Source organism: Microcaecilia unicolor, chromosome 12 (assembly GCF_901765095.1).
Source record: "Microcaecilia unicolor chromosome 12, aMicUni1.1, whole genome shotgun sequence".
NCBI classification, from domain to species: Eukaryota; Metazoa; Chordata; class Amphibia; order Gymnophiona; family Siphonopidae; genus Microcaecilia; species Microcaecilia unicolor.
The window spans coordinates 85,624,479-85,642,201 of record NC_044042.1 but is presented as its reverse complement, the minus strand read 5'-3'; the positions used below and the strand labels follow the sequence as shown (position 1 = coordinate 85,642,201).

Below are 17,723 nucleotides of genomic sequence, written 5' to 3'. Positions count from 1 at the left end.
GGGGTGTCCACTGTGTTACAAATCTTAGTATCACCCGCAAATAGGCATTCAGCATACAAAGATGCCTGTGCTCTTGTAAAATGTGCCCGCACCTGTAATGGCGGAGATCTCCCCAAAGATACCTATGCCAAAACTATGGCCTCCCGAAGCCATCGGGCCAACGTGGCTTTCAAAGCCATATCGCCTGTCTTGCGACATGTGAAAAGCACAAAAATATGATCAGAGTGCTGGAATTCATTTGCAATCTCCAGATATCGTAGAAGTATGCATTTAACTTCCAGACAATGAAGCACCCTATAATTCTCAGGGTAGTCCTCCCGGCAAAAAGCCGGTAACATCAGCGACCGACCCAGGTGAAAACTCGAAAATATTTTGGGCAAAAACAAAGGAACCATTTGAATGGATATTCCTGCTTCCGTGAATTGGAGAAATGGGTCTCTGCAAGACAGCGCCTGCAACTCCGATATCCACCACTCTGAAGCAATAGCTACTAGGAAAACAGTTTTCTTTTTTTTTTTTTAATTTATTTAAATTTTCCAATATATCACCACATAAAGTGAATATGCAATCGGCATTATTTAACATTAGGAAACAAAATTGATAAGTATATATCTTTACAGCCCATTTGTCCACAAGTTAAAGAAATTTGATTCCAAGATTAAGGAAATTAAAAAAGAAAAAAAATACAAAAATTAATAATCAATAGATGCTTCCTCTGTTCAGACCCCAGCCTGCTAAATTAGGGAAGGTTTACTATATTCACATCAACTCTTGCATCAATAAACTCTTTCAACTGTTTTGGATCTACAAACTGAAAATGTTTACCCTCAAGGATCACATTACAAAAACAAGGAAATCGCAAAACAAAATTTGCTCCCAATGCCACCACCCTGGGGCGAAGTTCCAAAAAGGCCCTTCGTCTCATCTGTGTAGGCCGTGAGAGATCTGGAAAGATGTGGACCTTTGAGCCCAAAAACAGATTTTCTAAGTGTCTCAACGAAAGCCGTAGTACGGCATTCCTATCAGGCTCCAACGCGAAAGTGGCAAGCAGAGTTAACCTCCGAGTAACTATTTCTAATGAGCTTTCTAGGAATGAGGTAAGATTCATTCCCTCCCCTATTACGGGGGGGGTTTCCCACCACCACTCCAGTACTCCCGATGTAATAAGCCCGTGTAATGGGAGGGAGTGAGTCCTTGTCCATTCCCAGGATGTCCACCAAATATTTTTTAACCATCTCCAAAGGAGAAATTAACGGCGATTTGGGAAAATTAAGAAACCTAAGGTTAAGTCTTTTAGTCTGATTTTCAAGGTATTCAAGTCGTTTATGTAGGAAATTATTGTCTTTAACCAAAGCTGTTTCTATAGATCCCATTTCTTGAATTTTGATATCCACGCGTTCCAATTTCTGGGTTTGCTGTGCAGTCACTTGTGCTTGAAGCAGGGCAGCCTCAGAAAGAACTTCAATATCAGAAGAATTCTGCTTTAAAGTAGTTTGCATAGAGGTTTGGATATTGTAAACCATGTCCCATAGTGACTCCAGCGTCACAATTGCTGGTCTAATCACTCCACTAGCCACAGGAGGAGATTGAGATAGACTATCAGCACGAGCTAACTTGGACACAATAGCTTGAGGCAATACCTTTGAAGCCTGTTGTAGTAATGTTTCCCGAAGTTGAGAATCTATCTCTGTTGCTGCAGTCACACCCTCAGACAGGACCAGCTGAGCCACTTCGGTGTCTGTCTCTGTTTGAACAGCCAGCAACTCTCTTCCAAGCTGGGGAGGTGCAATTCGCTCCACAGGGCTCAAGGAAGCCCCGTTTCCACTCTCAATCGACTCCAAAGGGCCGAGAGCTGCAGTGGGGGTCGAAGTTCCCTGAGGACCCGGTTGCTGCCTGGGAAATTGCAGGGTTGTCTGTTTCATCGTCGAGGAGGTCACAGGAACCGAGGGAAATTCCTTTACCTTCCCCCTCCGCTTCCCCATGGTTAACGAGGCTACAGAGGCACCGAGAGAAACTCACAAACACAGCAGCCTCCAGGAGCAAACACAGGTGCGTCTATTCACAGCGCCATCTTGGAAATCTCAGGAAAACCGTTTTCAAGGTGTGATCCTTCAAAGAGAAACTTGCCAAGGGCTCAAAGGGAGGCCTTAGGAGGTTCACCCTCACCCTGTCAGGAAACGAAATACATCCAGGTGCACTGCGATGGAAATGTCCTGAAGACGATCCCTGAACTACTACTACTATTTAGCATGTCTATAGCGCTACAAGGCGTACGCAGCGCTGCACAAACATAGAAGAAAGACAGTCCCTGCTCAAAGAGCTTACAATCTAATAGACAAAAAATAAATAAAGTAAGCAAATCAAATCAATTAATGTGAACGGGAAGGAAGAGAGGAGGGTAGGTGGAGGCGAGTGGTTACACGTGGTTACGAGTCAAAAGCAATGTTAAAGAGGTGGGCTTTCAGTCTAGATTTAAAGGTGGCCAAGGATGGGGCAAGACATAGGGGCTCAGGAAGTTTATTCCAGGCGTAGGGTGCAGCGAGACAGAAGGCGCGAAGTCTGGAGTTGGCAGTAGTGGAGAAGGGAACAGATAAGAAGGATTTATCCATGGAGCGGAGTGCACGAGAAGGGGTGTAGGGAAGGACGAGTGTGGAGAGATACTGGGGAGCAGCAGAGTGAGTACATTTATAGGTTAGTAGAAGAAGTTTGAACAGGATGCGAAAACGGATAGGGAGCCAGTGAAGGGTCTTGAGGAGAGGGGTAGTATGAGTAAAGCGACCCTGGCGGAAGACGAGACGGGCAGCAGAGTTTTGAACCGACTGGAGGGAGGAGAGGTGACTAAGTGGGAGGCCAGCAAGAAGCAGATTGCAGTAGTCTAAACGAGAGGTGACAAGGGTGTGGATGAGGGTTTTGGTAGTGCTCGGAAAGAAAGGGGCGGATTTTACGGATGTTGTAAAGAAAGAAACGACAGGTCTTGGCAATCTGCTGGATATGAGCAGAGAAGGAGAGAGAAGAGTCAAAGATGACCCCAAGGTTTCGAGCTGAGGAGACAGGGAGAATGAGAGAACCATCAACAGAAATAGAAAACGGGGGGAGCGGGGAGGTGGGTTTGGGGGGGAAAATGAGAAACTCAGTTTTGGTCATATTTAATTTCAGGTGGCGTTGAGACATCCAGACAGCAATGTCAGACAAGCACGCTGAAACTTTGGTTTGGATGCAAGGTGAGATATCAGGGGTAGAAAGGTAGATTTGGGAGTCATCAGCATAGAGATGGTAGGAAAAGCCATGGAATGAGATTAATGAACCAAGGGAAGAAGTGTAGATAGAAAAGAGGAGGGGACCAAGAACAGAACCCTGAGGAACGCCGACAGGCAGAGGGACAGAAGTAGAAGAGGATCTACCAGAGTGAACACTAAAGGTGCGGAGGGAGAGGTAGGAAGAGAACCAGGAAAGGACAGAGCCCTGGAATCCAAGTGAGGACAGGGTATCGAGAAGTATGTTGTGATCGACAGTGTCAAAAGCAGCGGAAAGATCAAGAAGAATGAGGATGGAATATTGACCTCGGATTTAGCCAGTAATAGGTCATTGGAGACTTTAGTAAGCGCAGTTTCGGTTGAGTGGAGAGGGCGAAAACCAGATTTTAGTGGGTCAAGAATAGCATGTGAGGAGAGAAAATCAAGGCAGCGGCGGTGAACAGCACGCTCAAGTAATTTGGAGAGAAAAGGAAGGAGGGAGATGGGTCGGTAATTAGAGGGACAAGTAGGGTCGAGTGAAGGCTTCTTAAGGAGAGGTGTGACCACAGCATGTTTAAAGGCAGCAGGGACAGTCGCAGTGGAAAGTGAGAGGTTGAGAATGTGACAGATAAAAGGAATAAGAGCAGGAGAGATGGCATTAAGAAGGTGGGTGGGAATGGGATCAGAGGAACAGGTGGTACATTTTGAGGAAGAAAGGAGAAGTGTAGTTTCCTCAATAGTAACTTCAGGAAAGGAGGAAAGGGAATGAGGGGAAGGAGAGAGAGGGGAACGGACTAGTGGAGGGAGAGGTGGTGAGGTAGAGAAAGCAAGGTTTATCTTTTGAACCTTGTTGTGAAAGAATTCAGCAAGGGTCTGAGGAGATAATGAAGGGGGAGTTGGGGGAGGGGGCACCTTGAGGACAGAGTTCATTGTGGTGAAGAGAAGTCGAGGATTAGAGCCAAGAGAGTTGGTCAGTTGGATATAATAATCCTGTTTGGCACGTAAAAGAGCAGATTGGAAGGAGGTCAGCATGAACTTAAAGTGTAGGAAATCAGCAAGGGCCCGAGATTTCCGCCAGAGGCGTTCGGCGGAGCGGGTACAGGAATGTAGGTAGCGGATATTAGAAGTCAGCCAAGGTTGGGGTTTTGTACGCAAGCCAAAGCTGCCACCTGAACCTTCAATGAGCTCAAAGAGAAAGATTTCTCCAGCCCCTCTTGCAGAAAAGCGAGGATAACAGAAACTGAGGCAGACGATGCTGAAATCTCCGACCCAGAGCACCAAGACTCGAAGGTGCACCACACGTGAACGTATGACACAGAGGTTGAGCGCTTCCTCGCCTGGAGCATGGTGATAATTGACTGGGTCTGGATACCTTTTTCTCCTCAACCGCACCCTTTCAAGGGCCAGGCCATAAGACCAAAGGGGGAGGGCTCCTTCATAGTGACTGGACCCTGAACCAGAAGGCCGTCTGCTGCGACCAGCCAAAAGGGACAATCAAACAAAAGACGGATGAGGCCCGCAAACCAAGGACGCTGTGGCCAGTCTGGGGTGACCAGAATCACCCAGTCTGAATGGTTGGCTATGCGACCTATCACTCTTCCCACCATGGGCCACGATGGAAAGACATAGAGAAGACCCAGGGGCCAAAGTTGGAGAAGGACATCGATCCCTTTCAAGCCAAATTCCCTGGCCCTGATGAAAAGCGGTGAAATTTTGCATTGTTCCTGGCAGCCATAAGGTCCATTGTGGGAAGTCCCCAACGAGATGTTTTCTGCTGGAAGGCCTGAGGAGAGAGTTCCCAGTCCCCCGGATCTAGCTTGTGGCAACTGAGAAAATCCACCTGGATGTTCTGCGAACTTGCAATGTGGGACGCTGAAAGGAGACACAGATGTGTCTCCACCCAGTGATGGGGTCTGCAGTAGACTGCATAACTGGCTCTGTAGTTGAAGACTGTGAGCAGGTGGAAGGGACACCATCCCTGCCCGAGTGTTGAACGATACACCCAGATAGTCCAGGGACTGTGAAGGGTGCAGGTGACCCTTGGGAAAACTGATCACCCATCCAAGCTACTGTAAGAGGCTGAGCACCCAGTCTGTTGCCTGCAAGCTCTCCTTGTAAGAATATGCCCGAATGAGTCAATCGTCTAAGTAGGGGTGTACTTAAACCCCTTCCTTCCATAGGAAAGCTGCTACAACCACCAAGACCTTGGAGAAAGTCCGAGGTGCGATAGCGAGCCCAAATGGCATGGCCCAGAATTGGAAGTGTTGACTGAGCACCGCAAATTGAAGAATTCTCCTGGTTGCACTGCCGCAATTACTAAACATGAGGTCTCCATGTGAAAATGGCGAACCCTCAAGGCCTTGTTTATGTACTTGAGGTATAGAACAGAACGGAGTGAGACGCCCTTTTTGGGAACCACAAAGTAAATGGAGTAACGTCCTTGCCCTGCCTCCAACGATGGTACCGGGCAGACCGCCCCGAGGCATTGCAAAACTTGAAAGTGTTTGCTGAACTACCTTCACTTTGACAGGACACTTGCGAGGAGACACAAGAAAGGTTCACAAGGGGGCGTGCGAACTCTGGCTTGTAGCTGTTTCAGATTACTTCCAAGACCCATTCGTCAGAAGTTACCCTGGTCCATTCTTCCAGGAAGAGAGACAGCTGTCCCCCAATGACTGGCAGGGGATGGACCAAGGCCCCATCATTAGGAGGCCCCATCATTAGGAAGCTTTGGACACTGGTTGTGCTCTAGAGCCTGAAGTTGCAGCACGGCATTCACCGCGAAAAGGATGTGGCTTCTGGGCAAAGCGAGCCTTCTGGAAGGAACCGACAAGGCCAGGACAGTATCGCCTTGTGTCTCTGAACTGGGCACAGGGCAGTCCTGCCCTCAACGACAGAGGCTTATCTTCTGGGAGGCGCTGACCTTTGGAGTCACCCAGGGCTATAACAATCTTTTCAAGATCCTCATCAAAAAGTAATCTCCCCCGGAAAAGCAACCTCGCCAGCTGAGATTTGGAAGCTACATCCACCACCCAATGCCTTAACCAAATCCACTGGCATGCAGTGACTGCAAGGGAAACCCCTTTAGCAGAGGCTCGCAAAAGATCATAAAGAAGGTCCGCCAAGTAAGTGAGGCCGGATTCAAGCGCCGGCAAAAAGCTATAAGTTCCCTCTGCAGAGGCAGCTTTCTGAACCCACGACAGACACACTTATGCTGCATAGGAACTGCACACCGAGGCTTGAAGGCTAAGTGCCACCACCTCAAAAGAAAGCTTAAGAGAGGACTCCAGCTTCCTTAACCCATTAGTGCCCAATGTTCCCATAATAAGCCATATGGGAACAAATTGATTTGTTAACGTTGGGCACTAATGGGTTAAGTGCCGTGCCTCCCTCTACCGACAGTGGTCTTTTTAATAATTGCTGTAATCAAAGAATCAACCGTGGGGAGTCTGAGGGACTCCAAATCTGCCGCCAGAAGAGAATAAGGACATCCCATAGCCCGTGTCACCTTGAAATCACTGTCAAGCGTGTCCCATTGTGCTGAAATGAGGACTTTCATAGCCTCATGAACATGAAAGGATCTGGATGGGCAATTAGTGCCTGACATGATAGAGGGAGGAGGAGTTGGACCAGAAAAGGATTCTGGTGAAGAAATCTTCAAAATCTCCAGCACCCGCACAATAATGGTGGGAAATTCCTCCCTGTGGAACAGTCGTGCTGCCGTGGGGTCATCTCCTTCCTCAGGTGGCAGATCAGCCTCCTCCGTGAAGTCTGCAGACCCCGAGGGAGATCCCATCTAAAGCGTTTTCCAGCTCCAAAAAATCCACCCTGGGACACTTAGGCATAAGGGACTGAGAAGGAGAAGAAGGAACCGGCTGGGTAGATAAAAGATCCCCCCCCCAAGCGCTTTAACAGGAAAGCTTTGTGCATCAAAAGCAGAAATTCTGGCGAAAAGGGCACAGCCGCCAGTCCAGAGTCACCCACAGTGTCTTCTCCCCAGATAGGATCTGTCCATGCTGCAGACAGGTCCAAGGCCAGCTGTCCCGGCGCCATAAACAAAACATCTGCCTATCATCAGAGGTATACCTGCCCCCTCCCATCAGCTATCAGACAAATGGACGCCAGGACATCTGCAGAAAGGAAAGACTTATAATGTGATCATGTGAACAGACTACAATAACCATAATGCCTTGCAAGTTATCCAGTGCAAACCAGGAAACAGGTGCTGGGACTCTGTGATCATATCCTCCTGCAAGCTTGCAAGATATAAAAGATAGAAGCTGTTCCAGACACAGACAGATGCTTCTCTTCAACTGTAACTCAGATCTATCACTGCAGAAGCCATGCTCCTGTGACCACATGGCTCATCACTCTGCTGAACAATAGAACTTTTCCAAAAGACTTTCTCTCTCTCAGCTTCAACAATCCTACAACAAAGACTGTTCTGTAAGTTATAACTTTTGATCTAGATTTGCTACTTTACTTAAGCACAGATTATCTGTAAAGATCTCTTAAAAGAACTCTCTCTCGTTTATATGATTGCATTAACCATATTGTAACTCAATAAACCTTTTGAATCTAAATATATAGTGTTCTTGTCCTTTAAACCTGGTAATGCAGGTTAATGCAATCCAATAAATAAACTTAATTCCTTTTATTCTTGAATCGTTCTTACCTTATAGGTAAGTGGCAGAGAAACATTAGTGAGTGCTCTAGCTATCCCCAAGTATAAATTAATTCCTTGTAACAATCCCACCTTTGAAACACCCCTGACACGTCCCCTTATGATTTGGACAAACTGCAGACAAAATGCATAGACATCTGCAAAATAAGTTTTGAAAATACTGATTTTTTAGAAGAAATACGTTATGTCAGTTTTTGGACATTTTTCTTTTTCAAAAATGAGCCCCTTAGTCATTTGGAATAGTATAAACATTTCCTGAATACTTTTGAGTTTAATTCCTCTAAACAAAGTAATTCTCAGCATAAGATAAGTGCAAATACGTTAATGAGGTCAAACTGGAAAGACAATAACTCTCTAAAATTTCAAAGACAAACCAACATTTTAAAAATTACTCTTCTCATTGGAAGCCAATGCAATTCAATCAGCAAGCGAGATATATGATCATATCTGTCTTTGTGAAAAATTAGCCTGGCGGCTGTATTCTGGATCAGCTGCAATCGCTGCAAATTCCCAGTGGCCTGATGCCATTGAGAAGCTAGGGTCCACTGGGCTCTTCTAAAATGGAGACACAACAAGGGGGTGACATGCACTGTTGAGGCCATGTAGCCTACCAATCTTAACAGATGCTAAGCCGATACTTGCTGGCTGCCGTGAACCTGGTCGGTGACATTAGAGCAGTCGATCATCTACTATAATAAAACTCACCCTCAACGTTCTGAAGACAATGTTCTGAAGTCACTCAGTCACTCCCTGAAGGATTCATGGATTCATGGTGGTGAAGCCACAACACTGACCATGTCTCTCTGCCCCGCCCTCGCATGACGGACCAATCAGAAAAACACCCTCAACATTCTGAAACACAAAGGACCATCACAACACCGTTCCCAGGCAACACTAGGCAACGTAAGACGGACCAATCAGAGGAAACTACGTGACAATAATGGAGGAGCATTCCCCAGCAGAATGGCTCATTATCTGTGCAGCACGGAGAGCACAGAACCACCGCTGGAACGAGAGAAGAATATTCCTGCTGTGGGAATGTGCAAAAATAGACCGGGGGGGGGGGGGGGGGAATTTTTAAATGCATAATGCCAGTACTGAAGAGTGCCAAAGGGCCTATAGCACAGACTATATTTGGGATCGCTTGACATGGAGTCAGAGGAGCCGGAAAACAATGTGCCCGTCACCATCTGGGACATGGGCGAACAGGACAAGCTGCAGCCCAGCTGGAAGGATTACCCACAGCCCAGCCAGCAGCAAACAGCGACCAAGGACAGCACAGCACATCCCCCAACCCCCAAGCAAAAAACAAAACAAAAAAAACACACATCAACAACCTGCACACACACCGCACCCTCACACACACACAAAATAACTCTGTGACACATACACACACAAAAAAAGCCACATGCTAGCGCCCGTTTCATTGGTTTCGGAAACGGGCCTTTTTTACTAGTAAGAACATAAGAGTAGCCATACTGAGTCAGACCAATGGTCCATCTAGCCCAGTATCCTATTTTCCAAACAGTGGCCAAGCCAGGTCACAAGTACCTGGCAGAAACCCAAATCATGGCAACACTCCATACTACAAATCTCAGGGCAAGCAGTTGCTTCCCATTTCTGACTCAATAGCAAACTATGGGCTTTTCCTCCAGGAATTTTTCCAAATCTTTTTTAAACCTAGATATGCTGTTACCACATCCTCCGGCAAAGAGTTCCAGAGCTTAACCATTCGTTGAGTGAAAACATATTTCCTCCTATTTGTTCTAAATTCCATGTAACAGAGTGTCCCCTAATCTTTGTACTTTTGGAACGAGTGAGAAAAAAATTGATTTACTTCTACTCATTCTACACCACTCAGGATTTTGTAGACCTCAATCATATCTCCCCTCATCTGTTTCTTTTCCAAGCTGAAGAGCCCTAACCTCTTTAGCCTTTCCTCATACAAGAGAAGTTCCATCCCCTTTATCATTTTGGTTGTCCTTTGAACCTTTTCTAATTCTGCTATATCTTTTCTGAGATATGGCAACCAGAACCGAATGCAATACTCAAGGTGCGGACGCACCATGGTGCGATACTGAGAAAGGAAGGCCCAAGCTTGCACTGTGTTTAGCAGGGCCCCTATATGCTCCAATTGTTGAACAGGTTGGAGATGGGACTTTGGGTAGCTGATTACAAACCCTAGCAGCTCCAACACCCGGATAGTTCTCTGTATTGATTCTCGATTCCTGCGATGTGCTCTTAATCAGCTAATTTGTCCAGGTAGGAAAATACATGCACCCCCAGTTTGATGAAGACCCAGGGTGCAGATGCAAGGCCAAATAGCAAAACACAGTATTGAAAGTGGTGCTTCATTACTATAAATCTGAGTACTTCCGGTGACTGTAAAGTATTGGATGTGGGTATATGTATCCTTTAAGACCGGAAAGGTCATCAGGGAGGTTAATGGTAGGCCCCGAGAGGGGCTTCGGAAAGGCGGGAGGGGAGGGGGTGCTAGCTTGGTGGGAGCCGCTGTCCTCCAGGATCAGATGGCTTAGTCAGCCTAGGCTGGCCAAGTCTCTGCGGGGAGGGGATAGTGGAAACGGTGGGGGCCAGAGGCCGAAGGACAATATAAGAAAAACTGTCGATTGTTCTTTTAATATGCGACAAACTGAATGAAGATTAACGTCTTTTGCTGTAATACAGCCATGTACTTGACCACCATGTAACCCCAACCCTCCATAAACCAAATGTATATTCTTTTCTATTTCCAATATCCATGACGAATTGTAAGCCACATTGAGCCTGCAAAGAGGTGGGATAATGTGGGATACAAATGCAATAAATAAAAATAATAATAACCAAGTTTCTTTGGTTTGGTTTATGTGAATCAAATATTCCTCAATCAATGGTTCTGAAGGGAAATCATACTTTAGTGGAAAGACAGTCTAGAGTACTGGCTGTCTTACCAGATTCCTCAATATCAATGGAATCACAAGTTAATAACTGAATTTGGAAGGATTACTTCCACGTAACCTGAAAACGGTCCATGAACTGACCAACTTCCGTAAACTACTGAAAACTTATCTCTTCGACAAGATATATCACAAAGTTCAACACGTGTAACTGTACAATCTTTCATATATATAGGAATGTCTTATAATGTCTTTTGCTTTAATACAACCATGTATTTCACCACCATGTAACCCAAAACCCTCTGTAAAACCAAATGTATATTCTCTTCTATTTCCAGTATCCACGACGAATTGTAAGCCACATTGAGCCTGCAAAGAGGTGGGATAATGTGGGATACAAATGCAATAAATAAATAAATACTTTAAACTTAAGCAACTTTGATTTGCTCACTCATATTTTCAGCAACATCATTTCAGAGTAATAGTTCAATTGTCTATGCTGGATTACTATAACTCTTTATATTTAGGGGGTAGCAACTAAGCATGTTGCCAAAATGTAGCTGATCCAGAACTCTGCTGCTAGACTAATTTTTCACAAACTCAAGGTTTGATCATGTTTCTCCTTTGCTGTCTGAGCTGCACTGGTTCCCAGTTCAGGCAAGGATTATTTTTAAGGTGCTACGCTCAATATTTAAATCTTTGCATGGTGTCTGTGCTGAGGATCTCTCACAATCTTTCAAAGTTTTACAATCCAGCTTCAAGTCCAGGACTTGTAATTCCTTCATTCTAGCTTTTGCTTCTGCTAAACATATCAGATTTAAAGCAAATTTTTCTCACTCATGTAATACTACTGCTGTTTGTCTTTAGAACTGTCTTCCTGCCAATCTTCATCTTTCAAAAGATCTTTTTTTCTTTCATAGGGCTTTAAAAACATTTTTTTTTATTGATTTTTTCATTCTTGTTTTTTTATGCTATGTTGTTATTTCTGATGATTGTGTCAGTACCTATTCAGTTTGTTTCCCCCCTTGAATCCTAAATAGGAGAGTTGGAGGTGTATTTTCAAAGCACTTAGACTTACAAAGTTACATTAGGGCTCATTTTCAAAGAACTTAAATTTACAAAGTTGCATAGTAACCAAGTCTAAGTGCTATGAAAATGAGCCCCTTGGTGGGCTATAAGTCCCTTGTAACGTAACATAACTTGCTCTGGTGAGAGAGGGGAAAGGGAAATGGGACTTGATCTACCGCCTTTCTGAGGTTTTTGCAACTACATTCAAAGCGGTTTACATATATTCAGGTACTTATTTTGTACCAGGGGCAATGGAGGGTTAAGTGACTTGCCCAGAGTCACAAGGAGCTGCAGTGGGAATCAAACTCAGTTCCCCAGGATCAAAGTCCACTGTACTAACCACTAGGCTACTCCTCCACAGGAAGGAAAATTTCAGTTTCAGCCGAAATGCACTTGCATTTTCCACTGAACCAAACCCAAAATTCAGTCAGCCTCTACTTGGACTCAGCTTGCAAACCTTAAGGTGCCAGCTCAAATTTTTAGTCGCCATGGCGACCTGGCACCAGGGGTTTGTTGAGCCATGCTCTATGGAGGAGGGTTGGCAGAAGGGAACAGAGAGGTACAGGTTGCCACTTGGAAGTTATGAAGTTGCAGCAAATACTCAGTGTCAGCACCTGCACAGTTAAGTGACCAAAGTTAGGACAGCCTTTGGTGCAGTCATCTCTGGTCACTTAGCTATGTGGGCACCAGTACTGAATCTTGCTGGCATCCACAACTTCCAGCTTCTCCCTGACTCTGCCCCCAGAATGCTCCTCCAGTGCCCAATTTTGGACAGCCTACTCAGCATGGTTTAACTAAGCAGGAGAGGTGACAGAACAAATTGATAAAAAAAAGGAAAGTCACTGCTCACTCCAGATTTCTAAAAGAACTCTGTCGACCTGAAATTGGCAATCTACAACTTTATCACTCAAATCTACCTCTGTACCTGAAGATGAGAGGGTGGCCAAGGGTTACAGGGTAATCCAACTAACTACAGACTGGTGAGCCTGCCACGCAGTGCAAAGTAAAATAGTAAAAGCCATTGTTAAGACCAAAATTACTGTCCATACAAAAACATGGATTAATGGGGAAGAGCCAGCAGAGATTCAGAAAACGGAGATTATGCCTGATTAATCTAGTACAAGGTGTGGGTAAAGGAAAACCATTTGGTATAGTGTATTTGGATTTTCAAAACACATTTCATTCCTCATAAGAACATCCTTAGGAAGTTAAAAAGTCACAGGATAGGACACAATGAGGCTCATTTTCAAAGCACTTAGCCTCCCAAAGTTCCATAGAAACCTATGGAACTTAGCCTCCCAAAGTGCTTTGAAAATATGCCTCAATGGGTCCAGTATTAAAAAGCTGAGCTCCTAATTTTGTTGACCTATTTTCTACCAAAAATGTATTTTTAATTTAGGAGCTTAAAGTTATGCTTATAAATTTGCCTAGGTTTATGAGGCTAGTGCTAAAAACCAATGTTAAATTCGTAACTTACTTCCCCACCCTAAGTCTGCCTGCTGCCATCCATTTCTTATGTTCCTAAATTTAGTTTAGTGAAATTTTGAGTATAAATTTAGGCACTCAGCTCTACATTAAAAAAAAAAAAAAAAAAAGGACAATTTAGGAGCATAACTGTCAATGTGAGAAGCATAAATCGTTTCTGTATCATGACCAAAGTCTTCTTGGATTGGCTTTATTGATTTTATATACCATTCTTTTTACCACAGTTTTAAAGCGGTTAACAGAAAAAACAGACTAGTTACCAATGACAGTTTCATGAAACACAAACACACACAAAAATAATAAAATCAATAAAACATGTTATTAAAACATTATTGAAATAACCAGCTTACAAAAACCAAAATAAGAGCATTATGAAGTTCATCTGGTAAAGAGTTTCAAATTAAACATCCAGTGTATGACAACACTCTTTTCTTCACTGTCAAAAGCCTAATCACATCAAGACCTGGAAGCTGAAAAAAGATTTTGGGGGGGATGAATATAATGCCGCCGAGTACACCTTATCAACTTGTTTGAAAGATAAAACAGGAAGTCCCAACATGAATGATTTATATACTAGACACAGTGTCTTGAAAGTGATAATCAGCGACCACTGGAAGCCAATGCATATAAGAACATGAGCATTGACATTCTGGGGCAGACCGAAGGTGCATCAAGCCCTGTTTCCAACAGTGGCCAATCCAGGTCGCAAGTACCAGGCACAAACCCAAAGTGTAGCAACATTCCATGCTACTAATCCCAGGGTAACTGATGTAAAACAGGCATAATATGATTGAACTTTCTATTTCCAGTTATTAATCTGGCTGCAGTGTTTTGCGCTAATTGTAATCATGTAGGTTGGTTTATTCAATCCATTGGAAAGAGAATTACAATAGTCCAACCTACAAGTGACTAAGAGGCATATTTTCAAAGCACTTAGCCTTCCAAAGTTCCATAGAAACCAATGGAACTTTGGAAGGCTAAGTGCTTTGAAAATATGCTTCTAAGGCATATACTATTTTCACTAGGCATACAAAGTTCCATAGGTTACTATGGGGCTCATTTTCAAAGCACTTAGACTTACAAAGTTCCACAGGTTACTATAGAACTTTACAAGTCTAAGGTTACTATAGAACTTTACAATTCTAATTGCTTTGAAATACGCCTCTATATCGTGCAACAATGCAAGTGATTTACTGCATACCTCGGGTAATATTCATAGTACTCACTGTTTACATGATATCCACATAGCAGATTATTTATCAGCATTCAAAATTAAATTGTGCTTACACATCCAGTCTGTCAGAATTTGAAGTGTATTACTGAAACCAGAGATGACATCTTCTTGATCATCTTTCATTATGATGACAAGCTGGATGTCATCTGCAAAAAAGTAAAAACCAATTTCCCAGCTAATAATTTTGCTAAGAGAACCAGATACAAATTAAAGAGGGTAGTTGAGAGAAGCAATCTTTGAGGAACTCCTCGCACCAGTTCTCTCTTAGATGAAGTTTTTTTTTTATTCCAACAGACTTGATTGTGTATGATTGGAAAAATCTGAACCAAACCATTTCAATACCAGAGATTCAGATCCAATGTTTTCAAGATGTTGCATTAATCTTGGACGAGATACGGTGTCGAAGGCAGCAGTGAATCACCAACTAGTTAAAAGACAGGAAGCAAACAGAAGGACTAAATGGTCAGTTTTCCCAATAGGTGGAACAGGTAATAGGGAGCAGTTAATTATGCCTTCAAACTGTTCCACGCCTAGGGAACACTCCTTGAAACTAACAGGTAACAGATTTAAAACAAATTGGAAAACAGTTTTGTTTTTTAAATCAATGACCCATCAAGCTGTGGAATCTGTCGTCAAAGGATGTTTTCAAGACATCTAACAGTTGGTTTTAAGAGATGTTTGGGCAGATTCCTAAAAGTCCATAAACAATAATTAGCCAAAGAGACCTCAGAATCCTACCACTCATCCCTGAGAGAAAATTACAAGAAATGGATCTATTCTCTTTGACCTACCAGGTACTGCACTTCATAGGAACCTGGTTTGGCAAGACAGGAAGCTGGGCTTGATAGACCTTTGGTTATATTCCCACAACAAACAAGAGGAAAATTATGTGAAACTATTTGCATGCCATTAATTTTAGGTCAGGGAAAATAGAAAACTTTTTTTATTTTGTGGGGAGGGGGGGGATGCAAAACAAACTAATCTGTGGCCCCAATGAAAACCTCTCTAGATGCTGATGATGTGTTGAGCTATGGTCAACTAATATTTTCTCTCACTGGCCCACGAGTGCTTCTATTTACATTATTTACAGGTCCTCGTAACCTTGCTGGGCAGCACCATGGACACCACCAATCTGCTGGCAGTCATCCAGTTACCCATCTGGCTTCCTTAGGTCGTGTCTCTTTGATTTGTCTCTTTTTCCCCCCCTCTCTTTTTCACCTTGTTGCATGATACACTGCTTCTGCATTATCCCACTCTTCACAAAACATGAATGTCTGTTCAATAGTTAAAACGCTCCGTTCCCCGCTGCAAGATGAGACGTCTATAAATCATGCTTCACCAAATTTAAACCTCCATTCCCTGATCCACAAGAGAAAATGACAAGGGTTACTACCCTGGCTCTCACCTTCATCCTCTCACGGCACTGCGAGGGCGTCCTCTCGTAACCCAACTCGGCTAAGGCCCGGGAGACGCGCTCGTACATGGCAGGGCCGGGCGATCTGATGCCGAAGACAGTGCCGGCGCCTTCAAGTTGCTGGTAGCGCGCTTCCACGAGCCGCTCGTTGCCCCAGACGGCGATGAGCGCGTTGGTCTCGGCCGGCGTCCAAGACATACCCCGGCAGGCGGTGAAAGAGACGGACGGCGAGGAGGCGGCGCCCAGGACCTCGGCCGCCGAAACGCCCCCCAGGACTCCAGTCGCCGAGACGCCCCCGGAACCAGACATTTGCAGAGGGGAACTGTGGCCTGGCGTCGAGAGGTCCGAGACGGAGCGATTTCCATCGCTCAGGCCCGGCGACTCCGGCGACAGCACCTCCGTTTTCGGGATCTTCAGACACGACGAGGCCTCCGAGGAAAACTCCGAACTACAGGGCGCCGCCATCTTCCTCGGCTGATAAGACGGGAAGTGACGTAAATGCTGAGGGGAGGAGGGGGAGGGGGCTCGCGCTGTCGAGCAGCTGAGCTGAGAGCCAGGCCCGCCCGAAACGGCCAACTCCAGGATGCTGAGGACTAGAGACATGTCTTCCGCGGCCTCGCAGAAGAGGGAAAAGTGTGAGAGGTCTTTCTGCAAAGGTGCGGGATAAAGTGGATTTAGAGCGCCCCACTTTCTACTATAGCAGTAAAATGACCGACAGGGACCGTTTTTTTAAGATGCAGTAAGCACTACTTAGAGCAGGAAAAAATGGTGCACCAGAGTGTCCCACTGTAATTTTTGCATGTGCACTTGCTACCCACATATGAGGGGGGTGGAGAGTGAGCGTGTTCTGTATTAATTGCTTAGTGGGGCTACATTTCTGTACACTAACCGATTAGTGCAGTACAAGAACACCTAGGCTTAATAGACAGGAGATGAAGTGACGTCAGAATGTTGAAACCAATTAGGTCATCTAAGTTTCCCCTTCCCAGCGTAGCTGTCATCCCCGTTCACTCAAAGCAAAGAAATCTTTGAGCTGCTGCATCCACTTTATCGTTTTTTATTCCCTAGTAGCATTTTTATTTAATCTCACTTATGTTTTCACAGATGCCAGCTTGTGCACCATACGGATGTACACAGAGGAAGTATAATAACGGAATAACTTATCCTAGGTAGAATAGTAATTTGTTATAAATCTTAATCAGTGGTCAGTTGGAGGGGCTGGTTACAGGGACACCCTAGCACGTGTTATATTCGTGCAGAGGTTTTTTTTTTCTCCTGGTACTGGGCCACTAAAACAGACATCAGAATCAGGTGCTCAACATTCAGAGTTTATGATATTCATATACCACATTTAACATGTATTAGGTTGAAACCAGGGAGCATTTGAAAGCTTTTTTTCCCCTTTGCCTACATCAAAATAGTAAATAAAAATAAGAAAAAATAAAAAGATTCTCTTTCTGGAGGTTTTTAAGGCTGATGAATAAGCCCGCCCGGCAAACTGCAAAAGCAAAAAATTAGCCAAGCATCTGGAGTCTTTTCCTCCCAGAAATAAAGGGATTGATAAATGAAAAATCATAACAAGGTAAAGCTTGCAGCTTGTTTCTAGTAGATTTAGAAGTTTTTCATAAACAAGGTTGTAGCCAATTTATTTTAACAATTTAACTAGATCAAAAGAGAAAGATGGTTTGTGGGAACTTGCTCCTTCTGTTTT

General features: G+C 44.4%; 1 protein-coding gene across 3 annotated transcripts in view; it reads right to left on the bottom strand.

Moving 5' to 3' along the window:
* MSANTD2 (Myb/SANT DNA binding domain containing 2) overlaps window positions 1-16,483 on the bottom strand; it is a 101,073-nt gene extending 84,590 nt beyond the window's left edge. For 2 of the 3 annotated variants that reach the window (XM_030221418.1, XM_030221419.1), the window contains exons 1-2: window positions 16,004-16,481; window positions 14,941-15,022 (exon numbers count right to left, since the gene is read on the bottom strand). In XM_030221418.1, coding sequence (XP_030077278.1) covers window positions 14,963-15,022; window positions 16,004-16,477 — 534 coding nt within the window. In that variant the 5' untranslated portion in view covers window positions 16,478-16,481 and the 3' untranslated portion in view covers window positions 14,941-14,962. Of the gene's footprint in view, window positions 1-14,940; window positions 15,023-16,003 lie in introns of all 3 variants that reach the window. The other variant, XM_030221417.1, reaches the window with a different exon arrangement.
* Window positions 16,484-17,723: the final 1,240 nt, after the last annotated feature.